This window comes from Acanthaster planci, linkage group LG17 (assembly GCF_054643075.1).
Source record: "Acanthaster planci isolate LZ-2023a linkage group LG17, COTS_SCS, whole genome shotgun sequence".
Classification (NCBI taxonomy): domain Eukaryota; kingdom Metazoa; phylum Echinodermata; class Asteroidea; order Valvatida; family Acanthasteridae; genus Acanthaster; species Acanthaster planci.
The window spans coordinates 6,079,390-6,098,384 of record NC_141793.1 but is presented as its reverse complement, the minus strand read 5'-3'; the positions used below and the strand labels follow the sequence as shown (position 1 = coordinate 6,098,384).

Below are 18,995 nucleotides of genomic sequence, written 5' to 3'. Positions count from 1 at the left end.
AGACTCAATTACTGTTGTCCATCTTCCCAATAATTAGGCCTAGGCTATAGGGGAAAAAACTTACGCAAGTGAGCAGTGCCATTCGAACAACTTCCGATTAACAAAGACTGAATCATTTGCCTTGATGGCCGGCCTTTCCTCATCATACAACTGCCAAGATGTTGCCTGGCTGCCATATGTGTGCCAATTATACACCAGCTGGCACGGCCGGCAACGGAGGTTGACTTTTTTAGCAAATTGTACACCATTTGTTGTAAAAATATTTAACAACTGTTATTTCATGGTGTCTGGTGAGTTTACTTCCACAATCAATGCTGTGAGACACCGGTGGTGCAAACAAACAATCAGTAGTAAGGCGATTGTTTGGCCCCCAAAATGGTGAGATTGTGAAAATCGTTGCCAGGGGCGGCGCTATGCAATCTTTGACGTAGCCTACACACATACATGCTCCGTTTTTCTCGTCCCATATGTGGCTGCAATTGCCAGAGCTGGGTCGAAAAATTACACAACCGGGTCATGGTCACCAGTGTTTATAAAGCCGAGGTAGTGCAGCAGTAACAATGCAAAATGGCGTCCTACAGTGGCCGTGTCTGCAAATGACAGATATCGTATCCGGTGTTGGGCTGTTTTGTAGCGCTTGCAGTCATAGACTTTGCAAATCATCCCTCGGTAAGTTTCATATGTCATTGTGGCGGGACCCTGAATTGTTTTAATTCTTAGAATGCAACATAAAATAAGTATAAAGCAGGGCTGAACGGGAATGACATGGTGGCGTTCGCGTCTATGTAATTATCTAGCAGAGGAATATAAACATCCATGGATCGAATTCCGCATTTGAAGCAAGATATGGGACGGAGAGAACCCCCCGCCTTTGTGTTGGTCATTGATCGGAATCTCAGGAATTATTTACAGACTTCTAAGGGGGATGTGTTAGGTAACAATTGTCTAGAGTGTGTATAGGGGTTTGACAGGTAAGGGGGGGTACCCCTCCGTCCCATACCTTGCCTGGTATAGAATTCCGCTTTTAACTCACAACCCGCGGGAGGTAGGCTAGCTAATACAGCGGTTTGAAAGCAACTTAGATTATGACTAGGTAGGCCTAAGCGAAGTTTTCTCCTTGCGTGCATTTTCATTCTTCCTTTATGGATATGGGGAATCGGTGTCCTGTTGTAATTTCAGATGGCACTGGTGGTGCTGTAGCTTGGTAAGTATTTGTGCTTCCGTAACAAGGAAATGTCGGTTAAGTCCCCCTGATTATTTTACTGCTGGATTTGGGGAATTAATTGCAAGGTCCCACGACAAAGTGGATACTTTGTTTTTATATAAAACTTTTACATTTCAATGCACTTTCGTGACCAGCCGCTTTGGAATCGCTTCGGCATTTAAGTAGAAGATGATGGCCACTGCAGGTTTCAGCCTCAAGTAAACTAACTAAACAGACGATAAAGGTACTGAAATCGGCACTGAAAAGTGCAAAATGCTAGCGCTAGCATATATTTCGATTTTTTTCTAAAGTTTTATGACCAAGCCTGGATGCACCAGTAAAACGGACTTATGCACAATTCGACAAGACGGCAAACAATTTATCAACTCGTGTTATCATATTAACGCTCAGCCACACGACCGCTTCCCAAGCCCCTTGAAAAATGCAGATGAAACACCCCTTTTTACGATTCTGGCAGAAATGCTACGCTCAAGCGGCAGGAGACAGATGAATTACTTGACAATTTTAACTCGGAATTTCATATTTATTTGAAGAGAAGAACCTCTGTCATTTTTAGGTATTCAACATGATTCTCCGCGATTTTTGTGTGAAGCAATACTTTCAGGCGCATTACCTCACTGAAATATCCTTTCTTGTCATATAAAACCTGATGTCATCGGTCTAAATTCTGCCCCGTCACTTTACCGAAATGTAAAAAACGCTTATTCTGATTAGCCCTGGTGGCCTATCCATTGTGTGCTTGTGTGTGTACACCGAGTAACGTACACTCGCGTGGCTGTAGGCCGATCTCCGAAGTGGACTTCACCGGGAAAAATCCCGTAAGTTGCTTACTTTACATATTGAAACATTTGAAAATAAACATATACCTCATTAAAGCTGATATATTGCAGTTTCAGCTTATGTTAATCTAAAAAGCTTTTTATCTTATATATGCTGAGAAATCATCGTTGAAAAACAAGTTGCAATGAACTAGCGTGAGTGCTCGGCTGCGCTGTGCCAGAGACGATTTTTTTCCGTAGGTGGGTGAGGGGAAATTATCATGTATGGGTGTAGCGAACTGCATGCAAGCTTGATCAATTTTGTGGACACTTAAAAACTTAAGTTCTAAGCTATATGTGGTGTTTTACTTTCCTTTTATAAAAAACATCCTCCAACCAACTAATTCCCCACCAAGGGAGAAAAATAACTGCATACTTATAGACTCGAACCCCCACTTTGCTTGCTCTAAGTATAACGCTCTTCTAACAGAACTATCATGCTAGTCGGCCATTAGTGCAAATTTGTTATTTTGTTATACTTAAATATTTTTGTGCCCCATTTATGATAAGTGCCCACAACTTTCCTTTGAAAAAATAATACGTATCTGCAAATCGTGCTTTTGGCTCACCTGCCTACGGGAACAAAGAAAGAAAACGTACTGGTATATGACTGTACTTGGAAAATTTTGCTTTAGACACAGGCCTACAATGTGATGGAGAGACAAAAGCGGAACGAAGTTGATTACAATGTACTTTTTAACAGAGTCAAGAATAATCAGTTGATGTGGAACCAAGAAAATCGGTTAATGTTATCACTTCTTTTTTTTTAGTAAAGACAACCAGGAAAAACTAGATTCATGATGGTGGCCAAACTCCACTCAATTTCCAGTAAGAGGCAAAGCGTATCGTCACGCCCCTTCCCTACAGGGCCAATACCACTACTAATGCCATTAATTTTAACTTGCCAGTTCACATGCATGCAACTGATTTTATAAGTACTTGTGGAAAGTTCAAGAGATTCACGCAAGGTTCTTATTGTACAAATGCTGTCCGGAAAATAACTTGTCTTTTGTGCTAGTTTTTTATTAAGTAAAGCAGCATTATGTAATTTGTATGTGTGTAAACTACACGAAGTCTATTACTATATTTGAATAAACCTATTTTTGTTAATGTTAATTACGTCTTGACATTTATGCATTTATTTAACTGTCACTGAGTATTTGTCTAAAATTTCAGTGGAACATGTATCAAATTCCGTACCAACTGTCCAGGGAATAACTTTCCTGTTGCGTTGTTTGCCCCAGGTTTTGTTCACTCCTGCAGGATTGTTTGATTAATATATGTGTGAATTAGATTAAATTCCATCACGGTAAATGAATAAACTAATGTTTCATTCTCAACGAACGAATCACTGGAAACCCCATTTCATATTACATGTAGATGTACACGCTCATGTATTTCACTCTTGGCCACGTGCTATCCCCTTTTTGGTGAATGGTATGTCCCACTGACTCCCACTCGAAGTCTGTGTGTACTGTGCGTACTGGTCCATGGTAAGCGTCTTCGTCCAGCGAGCTGTGCGCAGATCAGCGTTGTACCGGCGGACGGCCGGAGTTTATGGAACGCCAACTGTACCAAAATAGGATGTTATTCTGTGAAAGTAGTGTCCTCAATCTACATGTATTATGTGATGTTGTCAAACCATTATGTGATGTTGGCAATCCATTATGTGAAGTTCTCAATCCATTATGTGATGTTGTCAATGATGTGCCCAAGCTGCTTGATGTGATCCAAGATGATGACATTCAGTCTTCCTGGCTGGCTTGGAGGAATGTACTTTTTGATGTCATTGACTCCACAGTTCCTTACAAAATTCTTAGTACTAAAAGTAAACCCACTCCTTGGATCACCGAAGAGATTAAAAGACTAATTAGAAAGCGAAATAGACTTTTTAAGCAAGCCAAAAAACAAACAATGCAGAGCTCTGTCACCATACAGAGAGGTCATGCGCGAGGTAAAACGTAACATCAATCGTAGCCGTGCAAATCACATCGACCACATTGTTTCTAATGTAGATAGTAACCCTAAAAACTTCTGGAATTACGTAAAGAACTGTAAATCGGATCACGCCTCCATTGACTGTTCAACTGTTGACGGCGACAAAATCACTGATGGAGATATGATGGCCGAAGCACTGAATACCCAGTTTAATTCTGTGTTTAACACTTACCGTGGACCTAATGATCCCATTCCTAATCTTGAGCCTAGTGTTGACATGATGAAGGATATCAGGTGTGATCCATATGAAGTTTGTAAATTACTTAAAGGTATTGATGTAAGTAAATGTCAAGGTCCTGACAATATCTCTCCCAGGATTCTGAAGGAGGGAGCGGAGTACCTAGCACCTTCACTCTGTAAACTATTCCAGATCTCTTTAGAAACAGGTGCTATTCCCGATAAATGGCGAAGGGCCCGTGTGGTCCCCGTGTTTAAAAGAAAGGCAACCGAAATGATCCAAAGAATTACAGGCCCATTTCACTCACATCTATCTTGAGTAAAACCTTAGAAGGAATTGTTTGCAATAGGCTTATCAACCACCTTAATAATAATAATATTTTTGATGAAAATAAACACGGTTTAGAGCCAAACGTTCGTTATACTCAATTAATAGATGCCATTCATGATTGGAGCAGTAACTTAGACGCAGGGTACAGTATTGATATTGTCTTCCTGGACTTTTCTAAAGCCTTTGACAGAGTTTCTCATGACTTTCTATACAAAAAACTTATCACTTATGGTAATAAAGGCCCAAACGTCAAGTGTATGGATTATGAATTTTCTCCGAGATAGACAGTAAAGAGTGCATGTTAATGGTCGCTTCTCATCTGGGTCCAGGGTGAAATCTGGTGTCCCTCGGGGTACCATTCTTGGTCCAGTTTTATTTCTCTGTTTTATTAATGATATCTCCGAGAATATTCAATCCACTAGATTACTGTTGTATAGCCTTACAGACAACCACTCGGTTTTTATGCAGATGACTGTGTTTTATATCGACCAATTATTACGGATGAAGACGTTGGCACCTTGTAATCTCACTTAAATTCACTGTGCAAATGGTCAGATCCGTGGAAATTGGATTTCAGCGTCGACAAGTGTAAAGTCATGAGTATGTCGAGAAAATGCCATCCTTGTCAGCATTTGTATTATATTAGAAATAACGAATTAACGTTTACAAATGGTGAAAGATATTTGGGAATGATGTCAAATGATAAATTAAACTGGAATGATCACTGTCAAGATATGTACACCAGGTCCATTAAAACACTGGGGCTTATTAAACACAATTTCGGAAATTGCCCAACTAATATGTTGAAGAAACTTTATATTTCGCTCATTCGATCTCGATTAGATTACTGTTGTATAGCCTTACGGACTTAACCACTCAGCTGTTGTGGAACGTGTCCAAAACTCGAGTGTCAGATTTATCTGTAGAGATTGGCATAGTAGCTACGACACATTATTGGATTATCTTGGCTGGACTGACCTTAAAACCAGAAGAAAATTCTCGCGTTTGGTTATGTGTTTTAAGGTCTTGAAGGGATTCCTTAATATTGAGGCCCTTAATTAAAAAATTTTCGTCAGCCTCGAAAATTGGACGAAATGATAACAGCTTAAAACTCGATATTCCTTTCGCCCGCGCTGACTGTTTTGAATATTTATATTTTGTTTGCACAGCAATGAGTGGAATAGTCTACCTGAACAAGTTGTTGAAAGTATGTCACTGAACGTGTTTAAGAACAGCCTTTATGATTTTTTTACCTGTTAACTCTTGTGTTTGTTGTTTTTTTTTACCTGTTCTTATTTATCAATTTCAGCGTTGTTTTAATGTAATTCCTACTTTTAAGTTTAAGCTTAATGTTTTTAATGTCCATGATCTTAATGTTCTGTATTTGTCTGTATTTTTAATGGCTCTTGGTGAAATTTACGTTTTAATATCTGATTTTGATTGAAGCTCATTTTTACAGATTCAGTGTTTTTGTTTGTTTCTCTTTTAACCATTCTTTTATCTCATGTTTTTTATTCTAAATAATAGTTGTATTTCATTTAATTTTTAATCTTACATTTTGTGTATTTCTATTTTAAGCGGGGCGTGGTTTAAAATGGACTGTACAGTCCTTTCCACAACCCCTGACATTGTCAGAAATTGATAATGATAATAATATGTATAATAATGTGAAGTTCTCAATGCATTATGTGATGTTGTCGAACCATTATGTGATGTTGTCAAACAATTATTTGAAGTTTTCAATCCTTTATGTGAAGTTCTCAGTCCATTATGTGAAGTTGTCAAACCATTATGTGAAGTTCTCAATCCAGATTAATTAAGGGGAGGTGTAGCAAGGTGTAACTTCACATAATGGATTCACTACTTCACAAAAGTCAACACAGGCTATTTAAAGGGATAGTCCCCCGCGTGATGCCTTGAGAACTTCACAATATGGATTGACAACTTCACATGGTGGATTGACAACTTCACATAATGGATTGACAACTTCACATAATGGATTGACAACTTCACATAGTGGTTTCCGAACTTCATAGTGGATTGACAACTTCACATAATGGATTGTGAACTTCACATAATGGATTGACAACTTCACATAATGGAGTAACAACATCACATAATGGAGTAACAACATCACATAATGGATTGACAACATCACATAATGGATTGACAACATCACATAATGGTTCGACAACATCACAAGTCATAATAGATTGAGGATACGGTCAAACTACTTTCACTGAGTAACATCATATTTTGGTCATTTGGCGTTCCATAGGAGTTGGGCATGGACAAGTTGCATAGCGAGCTTGTGTTCTAGTCTTGTGGTTTTTTTTTTAAATTACCGCTAAACACGGCCACCACCTAGTTTCTCGGGGGGGGGGCTGTGGCACTTGGAAAGTTGTCCTTAGCGAATTGGAAAGATATCAATATATTCAAACTGTCGAAATCTCAAACGTTATGTGGTGGCAAATTAGCTGTGGCATCTAGAAAGTCATCCAAATTATTTCAGTGTTACATTTAATTTCGGCAGTGCCCTTCCTGTAAAATAATGTTTGAATAAAAATAAAATACATGCATAAATCAACGTCAGGGAATTGAAACTTCAACGACGATGGCAAACTTGGCAATGTTGTCGAATCGTCACTCTCTCCCGCTGACTAACACAGTTTTCTGACCCTGTAACAATGTCGAAGTCTGTAGGTCCACATCCCGATCAACTATGCAGTCTACTTGGCAGAATTTGTTTCACGATACGGACCACTACCTTCAGTCGCTGAAAACATTTGGTGCTGCATGCGGCGAATTCGCCGTGTATGTCCAGTGGATGGAGACCATAATCCAGGAGACCGTAGTGCCGAAATTGAAGGGTGCGCTTGACCAACAAGGAGACCTTCGAGTCATGGGAGTTGGTAGTGGATCTGGTAAAAGAGTTTTTATTAATTCATTTATTAAATTTATTTAATTCAAAAAGCCAATTGCATATTTACAAGAGTCAAAAATTCCAATTAGAAAACAAAGAGGTGTTTTATTAACGCTAATCTTACTTGTATAATATGCAATTCTGTTTATTCTCCTTTGCATCTCAGCTCCTCTCCCTCCCAAAGAAAGAATTTGTTCCCTTTAAAAGGAGAGAGAGGGAGACAGATGACGGTTGGGATATACAACTGTATAGTTGTTTCTTTCCTTTTTTCCCCTAAAAGAGAAAAAATGCATAAATCAATGATCAGTGAAATGGTAAAACATTCGTTAAAATTCACATTAGGATATGATGAGGTCACAAAAATCTCCCTTTCTACATTTTAATATTTTGAAAAATATGAAAATACAACATCAAAAACAATGTTGAAAATACGAAGCAATAATCCCAATTTAGTAAATAATGACAGCATAATTAGTCATTCTAAGTTTCAATTACATGTATAACAAATCTACATCAACGTGCGTGTCGGTTTTAAACCCAACCATATTTGTAAGTCTGTTGAACTCACTATCGCTTTCATATAATGACTTCTTTGCTAACTGTTACTACAAAGTGTCACCATTCGGCCTTCATCAGACCGTGGAGCAAGCACACTTAAGGAATTAATACAACTCTAGCACATCAATGTGCTGATGATTTATCGCCGCGCGGCTAGACGAACATTAGTAAACATTCCAAAAATGCCTGATTACTGCCTGCAGCTTAGCTGGATAAGTGGGGTATTTATTGGCTATTTATTCCCAAAATAAATTCAGAAGAAAGCGTTCGATAAGGGCAATAACTGCACATGAACACTTCAGGTATTGGAATAATCAAAAATCTGGAACATGTTTTTAGAGAAAGAGGATGCTCTTTTGAAAATTGAACATGCTTTTAAATCTAATGCATTTTAAAATCAGAGCGTGTTTTGAAACATCGAATGCATGTCGCAGGAAGGGGCTGTCATATGGCGTCCCTTGACCTTCTGTTGGAGAGATTGTTCCCAATTCTCATTCAGCTTTATTTATTGTAATATGAACGTATTTCTTCTCTTTCTAAGGCTTAATGGACTACAAGTTGTTGGTGACACTCTTGCAACAGTTCCCGCGCATCACTAACTGTGTGCTCGAGCCTCTTGAGGAGCAGCTAATGAAGTACCATTCATTGATTGAATCCCAGGCTCTCGAACAGCGAGGCGTAAATTTCGAGTGGCGACAACAGACGATTGAGCAATACGAGAAGGCAGGAAGCTCTGCTAAGTTTCACTTCATCATTGCAATGCATGTTTTGTACTACTTTGACAACCTTGAAGACTCGCTGATGTATCTATACAGCATTCTAAAACCTGGAGGAATTATTATGGTCGTTATTTCTTCAGGTACGCGTTTGTAACTAAAGATATGCAGATTATTTTAATTGCTTAGTGGGGCCACTAACCATCAATCCTTTACCCAGTGAGCCACAGTGAACCACAATGCGGTTTCCATGATCCAAGAGCAAGGTTAAACTTCGGGAATGAAGCACCCATGCAAGTCCGCACCGTGCAAGTACTGATACGGCAAGCCTGGTAATCGCATCCGATTGACCTCGAACTCGCTTCATTTGGGGCATGCGCTGCTCGAATACCAAATTTGCTCACTGAGCACTTCGAATTTGTATTGTATCACATTGGTAATCCACACGTCTGTTACTAACTCATAAACTATTGTGCAAGAAAACTATTCGCCCAAAATTCCACACATCTTCACCCAAAAGCGTACGCAATTAATGCACGACAATATCAACAAGACTTCTACCACAGTGCCAAAGTGTCAGCATGGGTTTGTGTTCAAATTGCGAAGATTGCCTTTGTGTTAAGGGCGTATCTTGTGACAGTAGACCCCCAAAGGGCTAAATTTGTTTGTTTTGAAATAATGAGACTGTTGGTTTATTGAAATTCTCTGGTAATACGTTTTTTCTCAAAGAGTGAAAAGCCACTGAATAGCCTAATCCCTTAGAAATGCCATGAAAGGTTACTTTAGACAAATCTAACCTCCCCTCCCTCGCTGAAAATTTGGTTCTGGATCCATCCTTATCCCGTGGTTCAGCTGTCAAAGAAAGCTGCTGTGATGCTTGAAATGGCTTTATTACCAAACTTATAAATACACAAGCTACTAATTCTTCACTTGAGATCAGTTTTACGTTCTCTCTCAGATGACAGTGGGACCTCCAGATTTCGGAGTCACATGGGCCCTTACCACGAAACGTACAGTGTCACGAGTTCAGCAGATGTTCGCAATGTCCTAGACCACCACGGTATCTCGTACTCGCAGCATCACGAGCGGTTCCATGTGAACATCACCAGCTGCTTCGACGATGCTTCAGAGGAAGGTAGTATGGTCTTGGATTTCCTAAACCACGTGACGAAGTTCAAGGAGTCGGCGACCGAGGATTTGAAGCAGCAGGTGCTGGAACGCCTGGCGAGCAGCGAGTGCTCTGAGACGACTGGAGATGAGATCCTGTTGAATAACGACTGCGATACGATAATTATAAGCAAACCAAGATAAACTGGCAGTATTCAAGCAAATCATCATGGACGCTCTTGCGCTTCTGTCCTCAGATTCGTGTGTCAATTCCCTTGTATTCAATTTTGCACTTCTCAAGAACAAGCAGTCTGTATTTCTTTTAGAATACTTCTCCCATAGATTCTGGTTAATTTAAACGATAGATGGATAAAGTCATTAAATTAAGTACGTCTATTTGTTGAAAATCTTCCAGCACTTTTCTAAATTATCTTCTCCCAAAATGTTTTAACCTACACGTACATGTGTGTGACGCGCACACCAGGGGCGTGTTTTGGCGACCATGCTACGTTTTGGCCACCGTGAACATGTTCCAGCTTTGGTCATTGGTTGCACTTTTTGCGACCTCGGTTTTGCTTATCTGACGTCATTGATCCGACCAAACGGGAACCGAACGTTGCTTTAAACTGGTGGGAAATAAATGGACATCTTTCGTCGCCTCTCGCGCAAATGAATCATACATTCCATTTTGTCATGTGCAGTGAATTTAAAGACGCATTCACTTCTAGAATGTGAACCGACAGAGAAAGTGAGAGCAACAGTGGTAAAAAACATGTTAAATGAGGAGTGAAAATGACATTTATCACCAAGGACATTTCTGTCCTTGTACTTTGGCTCTGTTGGATGATGGAAGTGTTTCAGGTTCTTTATTTTGTTGGCCGCCTTAAACATGCTTCTGGTTATTAGTTTAAAGGGCATAGAATCTCGAATATTTTTTTCTGGTTTGAAGTCGCCAGAACACGCTTCAGTATACATATGCATAAAAAACTGGTTAATGTACTGGGTGGTTCAAAAAAAGTTTAAAGTAATTGGTCCCCACATCCTGTCTTCTGGAAAATTGTATTTACTTAGTGTTGATAAGTATGGGTTTTAGCAATAATCCTGAGAAAATGGTAGGTAAAGCTTAATTGTATCTCAAGATATCACTCATTACGGATGGCATGTACAAATTGGTCTGTCCACATGAGCTCACAGTTATGATTGGATACAACAAAGATAGTGATCAAAAGTTCGACAATTATGAAAGTCCTGTGGACAAGTCAGGTTTGTACATGCCGTCTGTAATGGGTGGTATCTTGACGATAAGTTTTCTATCACTTTTATTGATTTGTTTTAATTAGATTTTTCAAATTTACCAGAAAGAAAATTAAAGTAACTTGGCCTTTCGGAAGTACCACTTGTTTCACCCGCATGACTGTCAGAACGACAATCAACACAGGGCACTTTAAAATGTATACCGGCACTTGATGACCTGTAATGAATATAAGGAGATGAAAAGTCATACGCTGCACCGCAGAGGTTAACTTTTGAAACGTGTCCTCTGGTCATTGCTGGTAGAAATATGAACCAACTCACTTCCTGTCCACATGTTCATGCATGATGTTGTACTCTTGAGTAATCCATTACTCTTACAGGTAGGGTCAATGTAAAATTTGAAAGGGGGTGCACACAAACCTATAATGAAATTGTAACTTCTACAGACACCGTTCAGGCATGGGCATATTGCCCGTACCTCTGAAAAACAAATGCATGTTATGAAATAATTTTTCTGAATATGTGGAGACATTAAAGCAGATCGACACACCATCTGTCTGTGTTTCCTGTTGGATTGAAAGAGGTGAAGAATGTGCAAGCTATTTCAAAACTTTGAAGACGGCTTGAAGCTTTAGCTACAAAATTTAAAACAAATTATACAGGTGTTACCGGTGTTTTTCATTAAAATGGAGTAAACATTTCATTTAGGCTATCGAATCCTGTCAAAATCTTGTTGGCGTATGACCAATGTCTATTTGTGGAAGTGTCAGCTACCCCCAGCGCGTATAGTCAGGTACTTCTGTGTTACAAACTGCTCATTCCATGCGTGCACGCATGTAGCCAGAACTTCAAACAGCTGTAAGAACAAAAACACCTGACTGATTGAGTTCAAAATTCTCAGTAATTTTTGCAATGATAAAGGGTGTCGGTACTTTAATGCTTAGTTTGAAAAAACCTAACCTAACCCCCCGATACCGTATCGAAGTGAAATAAACCTATGGTGTCAGATGAAAATCTTTCCGCTGTCTCGGAAGTTCAAACAGAGTGCTTCTGGAGTACGTTATTCTACCCGTTGAAGTTCCAGAAAAATTACCAGTTGCGTCGCCCAGTGATGAACAGTTCTCATTCAGAAACGATGGCCTAGGCTTTATAGAAACATTCACACACACTGTAATCTCCATAGGCGGATCGGGGGCAAGGCATCACGCGACGCTTGTCTGCAAGATGGCAAATACCATACCAACCAGAGTTAATCGACGCATACATGCTAATTTAGCCGTTTCCAGAATCATTAAAAATATGTACGCACACTTTTAGCATCCAAGTCATCAACTTCAGGTCCGGCTGGACCAAGGTTGACCAATGATGATTAATGGCTTATTCACATGGAAAGGTGACGGCGGTTGAAAAATGTGACGCCGGTTGAAAAATGCGACGCCAGTCGAAAAATGCCACGCCCGTTGAAAAATGCGACGCCGGATGGCACATATGGAACACCATAGTCCGAGCACATATCCTTCAGACACAACCGCCCGTCGCTCCTATGGGCAAACCAGGGAGTGGGGGTTAAGGTCGAAAATGCTCTGATTTGAAAGCGTTATACTTATAATCGGGCCCAAGACTCCTCAACCCAAACGCATTCGAGGGCCAGGGCATGGATAGCCCGGAGAAGCGATTTATGGTACGTAACATCGCCCTCGCACGGCGGCTCAGTCCACCACTGGCCGTTGATTTGGTTCTTTCGGGGTCCAGTCCACTAATTCAAGCCCCATTGAAAACAGTGTAAAATCAGCACCGTTCAGGGCCCAATAGCATGCACGCCAACATCCCTGAGATTTCTGAAACACAAATGAAATTCTTGTCTGGTCACTTATCTTTCAATTTCTTTTCAATTTTTTGTGGGTTAACCAATTACATTTTTAATTATTCCCACAAAACAAAATCACCCCCCAAAAAGTGATTTTTCCGAAGTCTGATTGCAGCCATTTTTCAAGTGGCAACCCTCAACTTTCTCGGGCACTTAGGACCATTTTTCAACCGTAGTTTTCAGCCCTTCTGCCCTCATATGAAAGTTCAAAGACCCAGGGAGTTGATCCTGGCGACGATTTACACAATCTCACCATTTTGGGGGCCAAACAATCTCTTTTTTCAAAAGATACTGTGGAAGGGGGCACTTTTAATGCTAATGAGCTGGTCAGAAATTCTCACTTGAATTAGTGGTCTGCACCCTTAATTTATATACACCCATTTTTCAGTTTTTCACACCAAACAACACTGAATGGTTGAGAATGCATCAAAAACCTCAATTCCAGAGAAAAAATGAAAAAAAAATTGTCTAATGGCTGTATATGGAGAGAAAATGCTCAAGGTCAGCCTATAGCAAATGTGCACAAACTACTGCAGACTGCCTATATACACTAACTAGTGCAAATACAATGTGCAGTAAGCAGCTGAAAATTACACTTTTCACATGAGCAGCTTCAACTACCTGTTGCTACAAATAATGGGGAGGGTTACCCAGGCTAGACACTGCCAACTGTAGCGGCCAAGTGCACGAAAGACGTAAAACTTTGGCCATGCTTTGACATGAAAGCTCACCCTAGATATTACTCCAGTTAACAGGCTCCAGCCCAAGAGTTGAAAACCTGAGCCCAAAATAGGGCACTTCCAACACAAGAGTAGAACAAATCACCATGCAGAGTGTCTCGATAAATTTGAGTCACCTGTGCATATCCAGGGCTTGGCCAGTCGGTGCCCAGGCTGTGCTTGACCATCTAAAATTGAACCGGACCCTCCCCCCACAGTTGGCCTCTGTTAGGGTTAGCCTTCATTAGGGTTGGCATCCGCTAGGGTTACGCTCTGTTAGGGTTGAAATCCAGCTTTTCTAGGTTTCATTCAGTCCATCCTAATCAAAGAATTTCTTGAATCCGACAAACAAACAATTACAAAGTGACATGTTCCACATGTACATATATAATTCTCATGTGATTACCTGGATATTTATTGTGTCCGACAATCCAGTATTTCTGATGTCTCATAATCCATAAAACTGTTATTCATGGCTTGTTGTGGTCTCTCCACCACTGCCAGGACCAACGTAAACAAGAGGGATAAATTTTAAACCCAGCCGCCACTACTGCATGGACGCCGCCATTTTGAAATATAGGGTCCAGTCCACTAATTCAAGCCCCATTGAAAACAGTGTAAAATCAGCACCGTTCAGGGCCCAATAGCATGCACGCCAACATCCCTGAGATTTCTGAAACACAAATGAAATTCTTGTCTGGTCACTTATCTTTCAATTTCTTTTCAATTTTTTGTGGGTTAACCAATTACATTTTTAATTATTCCCACAAAACAAAATCACCCCCCAAAAAGTGATTTTTCCGAAGTCTGATTGCAGCCATTTTTCAAGTGGCAACCCTCAACTTTCTCGGGCACTTAGGATCATTTTTCAACCGTAGTTTTCAGCCCTTCTGCCCTCATATGAAAGCTCAAAGACCCAGGGAGTTGATCCTGGCGACGATTTACACAATCTCACCATTTTGGGGGCCAAACAATCTCTTTTTTCAAAAGATACTGTGGAAGGGGGCACTTTTAATGCTAATGAGCTGGTCAGAAATTCTCACTTGAATTAGTGGTCTGCACCCTTCGGACCAGGGTTTTAGTGCCGCGCCGGCAAGACTTCAGCGGGCGCTGCCGCCCCAGCCCCCATACGGTGGCCTAACCGCGTAGGTACTTGGTCCAACGTGACCTCTCGCTCCGGACAATTAAGGCCCCTGTGGTTCACCATTTTCTCCTGATTCTTTTTAAAAGAATTTAGTGAATTACGTCCAGGCAGAAACCGTTTGTGTACGTTGAGTGTAGCCATCACAAGGCGTGGATACAAATGCTGGACCTTTTATATATGTATGTAACAGCTTTGTAGCAGTGAGTTTGCGTCTTGCAGTTTTTCCATACAAATTTTTAAAAAAGAAGAAAAATACCAGGAAGAACAAAAACTCTGGAAAACTCCGACAACGTCTGCAAGTGCTCTTGTTACCGACATACCCCCAGACGACACTATGTAGATGTCACGCCCCCAGCGAACATAAATAGCGCCACCCGTACATGACGGTCGAGTTTGGGCCGCTGAGGGGTTTCTTGTTCTCGCGCTCGAACGGCGGGAACACGACTCAACTGTTCTTGGAACAGGATCACACATCATTCCTCGTCGGGGTTTTACAAGAACTCACGGAAAAACTCGTGAGATTTTGATTTTTGAACAGCTGCAAAAAGTAGAAAGATGGCTTCAAAAGCTATAGACCATGTAGACAATGGGAAGCATTGCAAAATTAACATTAATTATTTTCCGTAACACAGAAATCAATGTTCCTGTTTATATAGAAAAGAATTCAGCCCATCCAAACCTTAACTCTCATATCACGTATATGGACGCCGACATGTTGCATGTTGCGTTCGAGCGGCCGACCCATGAACACAAATCGAGCTGTTCGTGAACATCCGGAACAACAAGCCGCCAGAACTTAGCCGACATGATGGCATTCGGCCATTTTTCAAGTGGCAACCCTCTACTTTCTTTGGCGTCTAGTGCCTTTTTCTACCGTATTTTTGGCCATTCTGCCCTCAAGTCAAAGCACGGGAGGACGGTAGACTTGATCCTGGCAGCGACTTACACAATCTCACAATTTTGGGGGCCAAACAATCTCGTTTTTCAAAAGATACTGTGGGGGGGGGGCACTTTTAATGTTAATGAGCTGGGCAAAACCTCAGTGCACTGCATGCGCCACGATACGTGTTAACGGGTACGGTCTGTGCTTTGTCTGTATGGGCCTCGCCGCGTCGGGGGTTGGTCAACTGAGGGCAGTGTGTACGAGTTGGCATGCGTTCGAGTTCACCTGTTCCGTTGCGTTTTTGGAAGGCAGGAAATTCTGTTGAAAGGTGAAGGCGGTACTGCCTACCGCACTCTGGTACAGCACGTGGAGACCTTTGTTAGGTTTGTTACGTCATGATCGTGTAGGCTTGCCCTGGTTTAAGGTGGCAGCCAGAGTGATCACGCGCATGACAATCGCAATAGGCCTCAGCCTACATCGAAACATAACGATTACTTATTATGCCATATGGACGCCGCTGGATGAACAGTCCCTTGCGCTGATGAAAAGCCAGTCTGAAACAGCCTAGCCGAGGCAGAAGCGCTTTGCACGTCATAAACATTTTCAGTGGTAAATATGCGCAATTTGATTGTTTATGAATTTTATTGATTTAGAACAACGTCGGACCATGGAGGAAGGATGATACTGTTTACGCCGTAACTATAGCATGACATATACAGCGTCTATAGTCCTGCAGATGGGCTGGCGTTGAATTGTTGTTGACCAATTTACTTCTAATAGAAATTTTCTCAACCTTATCCAAGTTTATTCATCTTACACTTGACATAATTCATCTAAAATATGGCACTTCATCTATGACATGACACAGTCAGACAGTAAAAAAAATGACTTTGCTGGATACATGCACAGTGGGCCTCTGTGCTGTATAGTTGGGCCAGCCCAACTGTAGGTTTCTAGTTTGGACGGGCCCAACTATAGTTGGGATGGTAGTTTGGACGGATTTTATAGTTGGGGCGTAACAATACCATGATGATGTGGTGATCTGTAGACCCGTAAACAGGGCTCGACGACTAGGAGTAGGGTGATGTTTGACAGGTCTACATGTAGGGTCGGAGGACCTACAACCGTCTTCGCGTGGCTCATGTGAAAATGGGTTTTAAACAATTTTTGATGCTAATGGTGATGTAAACAGATAAAACAAAAGCTAAATATTTGACATTTGGTAAACACATTCCTACAGGTAACATAGTCCCAGTGGTCACCATGCATAATTCCACTCACCCACCCACAAGCAATGCCTTCAATGACCTGTACCCAGCTATCCTAGAATGCTTCGGTATCATTCTCCTGGGCTACGTGGCTGGCCGCACCAAAGTCATCTCACCCGCCAATTCCAAAGGTTTGGGCAACTATGTCACTTACTTTGCCTTGCCGGCGCTGGTGTTCAAATCCATGGTGGAAATGGACTTCTCAAAGGTGGGTAATAGGCCTACTGCAAGAATATTCATGAACAAAGGCAAAACTATATTTGAGGCCAAGGGTAAAAAGAAACTGCCCCACCCACCGCTTGTTTAAAGAATTGTTCATTTGGAGTTTTGTCATTTTTAGCAACATGGGTGACCGTTTGGAACTTAAAAACATGTATTTGGGTAAAAGCTTCTGTAAAAACCCTAACCCCCAAGGGTGTATATAAATCACATTGAAATTGGATGATTTGGGACTGTTAGGGTTTTAAACGGTAATGTGTCTGGTTACTGTTATGTGCAGGGCTGCATACCCGTGGGAAAAATAGAATAGTAATTCATTTTACTATTGCAATCCCAGACCCACATAACAGTCATTTGTCATGTCTTGTTTTCGGATTTTCGTCCCTGGTCCCCGCTACTTTTTTGTTGTTGGTTTGTTTATTCATGGAGGAATACGTACGTTTTGTGCAATTTTGTAATGTTTTGTTGTTGTGATGGTCAAATGATTAACAACAATAATAACCGGTACAATGACACAAACGGCAGTAAAGAAGTCAAAATCTGTCAATCATCAAAAAATGTTTTATTTATTTTATTTATTCTGGTTTATTGAACTTTACTATCGCAGCCCAAGGGCTGAATTGAGGGCAAGTTTACAATCAGCGTATTAAAAAGAGAAGTGAAAACATTTATAAGTAAAATGGAAGAAAAATTAATTAAAAATCATATAAAACTAAGATATTAAATAACAAAAAGCTTAGATAAAAACAGACTAATACTGCACAGTTACAAACAGAAAACAACAAACTTGCAAATTAAAAAAAAAAAAGATTCCAACAATCAAGTCGCATTCAATAAGTTTACTAAAAATGGGATGGCACTGCTTATGTTCTGTTTGTACGACATCTAGGGATGGACAAAGGGTTTGTGTTTTGGAGGTTATTTGACCATATCGGGGGAGGAAACTTTGTAATAAAAATAAACTTTTGTTTATTTTCAAAAAAGGTACTTGTGATATGAATACCCTATAACTTGACAGCCTCTATGTACTGTATATTATAAAACTAGAAGGATTTACTGGTACGTGTCTTTTGCATGTGTTCTTGGATCCCAGGGTACATAAATCTTAGGCTTGTTTCGTTAGTGCAGTATGATTCAAGCATAAAATGTACATTTTCCCTCAAGCTCAAGCCTCTTAATCAGTTCATTCACTTTTTGAAAGCAGAGGAATTTGTTCGTCTTTAGGCCATTGTTCTGACAGTTCTTAATGTGTAGGTCACATTAGAGATTGTAGTACTGTACCTCATATAAAGAACTATGTACATGTGTTAAAGTTTACTTCATTGTACAATGTACGTACATCATGTACATGCACATTTTAACACCTTCAGCCAAGTCTAAATCAAATTGAGGCTTCCAAAACTATGGCATGTCACATGCTAGAGTGCTTCAAACAGATTCCTAGGATTTTCAGCCATTCCACTCTCTAACCAGTTCACACCAGAGGAGAGAACGTTTAATTGACTCGGTTTTAATATGGTGGCTGACACATTAAAAATACCCACTGTTCCTAAGGCGCCAAGATGGCAGACATGCATGTACTACATGTACATGTACATCCGGTCTCACATGGTGGCTGGGAAGTCTGTTGTGGTTGAAATTGGCTGTCTGCCAAACGCGGCAAATACTGAGCTCTTGATGTTGCAAACTGATAACAATGCGGTAAATTTTGTTTATGGCATGTGTGATTGCATTTGAAAGTGGATAGACATAGCATCTTCCCATGTTGTTAAGTCTAAGTTTCAGCCC

General features: G+C 40.6%; 2 protein-coding genes and 1 long non-coding RNA gene across 5 annotated transcripts in view; 2 read left to right on the top strand and 1 right to left on the bottom strand.

Annotated features, from left to right (window-relative positions):
* Positions 1 to 503: 503 nt before the first annotated feature.
* LOC110986425 (histamine N-methyltransferase-like) lies at positions 504 to 11,835 on the top strand. Of its 2 annotated transcripts, XM_022248272.2 has the most exons (4): positions 504 to 669; positions 7,246 to 7,473; positions 8,572 to 8,889; positions 9,705 to 11,835. In XM_022248272.2, the coding sequence occupies exons 1-4, from the start codon at positions 561 to 563 to the stop codon at positions 10,055 to 10,057; spliced, it is 1,008 nt and encodes a 335-aa protein (XP_022103964.1). In that variant the 5' UTR covers positions 504 to 560; the 3' UTR covers positions 10,058 to 11,835. The 2 variants fall into 2 exon arrangements, with proteins under 2 accessions (XP_022103964.1, XP_022103965.1); XM_022248273.2 differs by lacking the exon at positions 504 to 669 and having other exon boundaries at positions 7,272 to 7,473.
* LOC147796303 (uncharacterized) lies at positions 7,053 to 8,578 on the bottom strand. Its single transcript, XR_015428199.1, has 2 exons — positions 7,597 to 8,578; positions 7,053 to 7,470 (listed from the first exon to the last, which is right to left on the bottom strand). It is a non-coding gene; the product is annotated as an uncharacterized LOC147796303 (long non-coding RNA).
* Positions 11,836 to 15,974: 4,139 nt separating the features above from the next.
* The window catches only part of LOC110986415 (lysosomal cholesterol signaling protein-like), a 32,078-nt gene continuing 29,057 nt past the window's right edge, over positions 15,975 to 18,995 (top strand). Inside the window, exons 1-2 of one of the 2 annotated variants that reach the window (XM_087147658.1) lie at positions 15,975 to 16,329; positions 16,961 to 17,196. In XM_087147658.1, coding sequence (XP_087003784.1) covers positions 16,984 to 17,196 — 213 coding nt within the window. In that variant the 5' untranslated portion in view covers positions 15,975 to 16,329; positions 16,961 to 16,983. The remainder of the gene's footprint in view (positions 16,330 to 16,960; positions 17,197 to 18,995) is intronic. The other variant, XM_022248261.2, reaches the window with a different exon arrangement.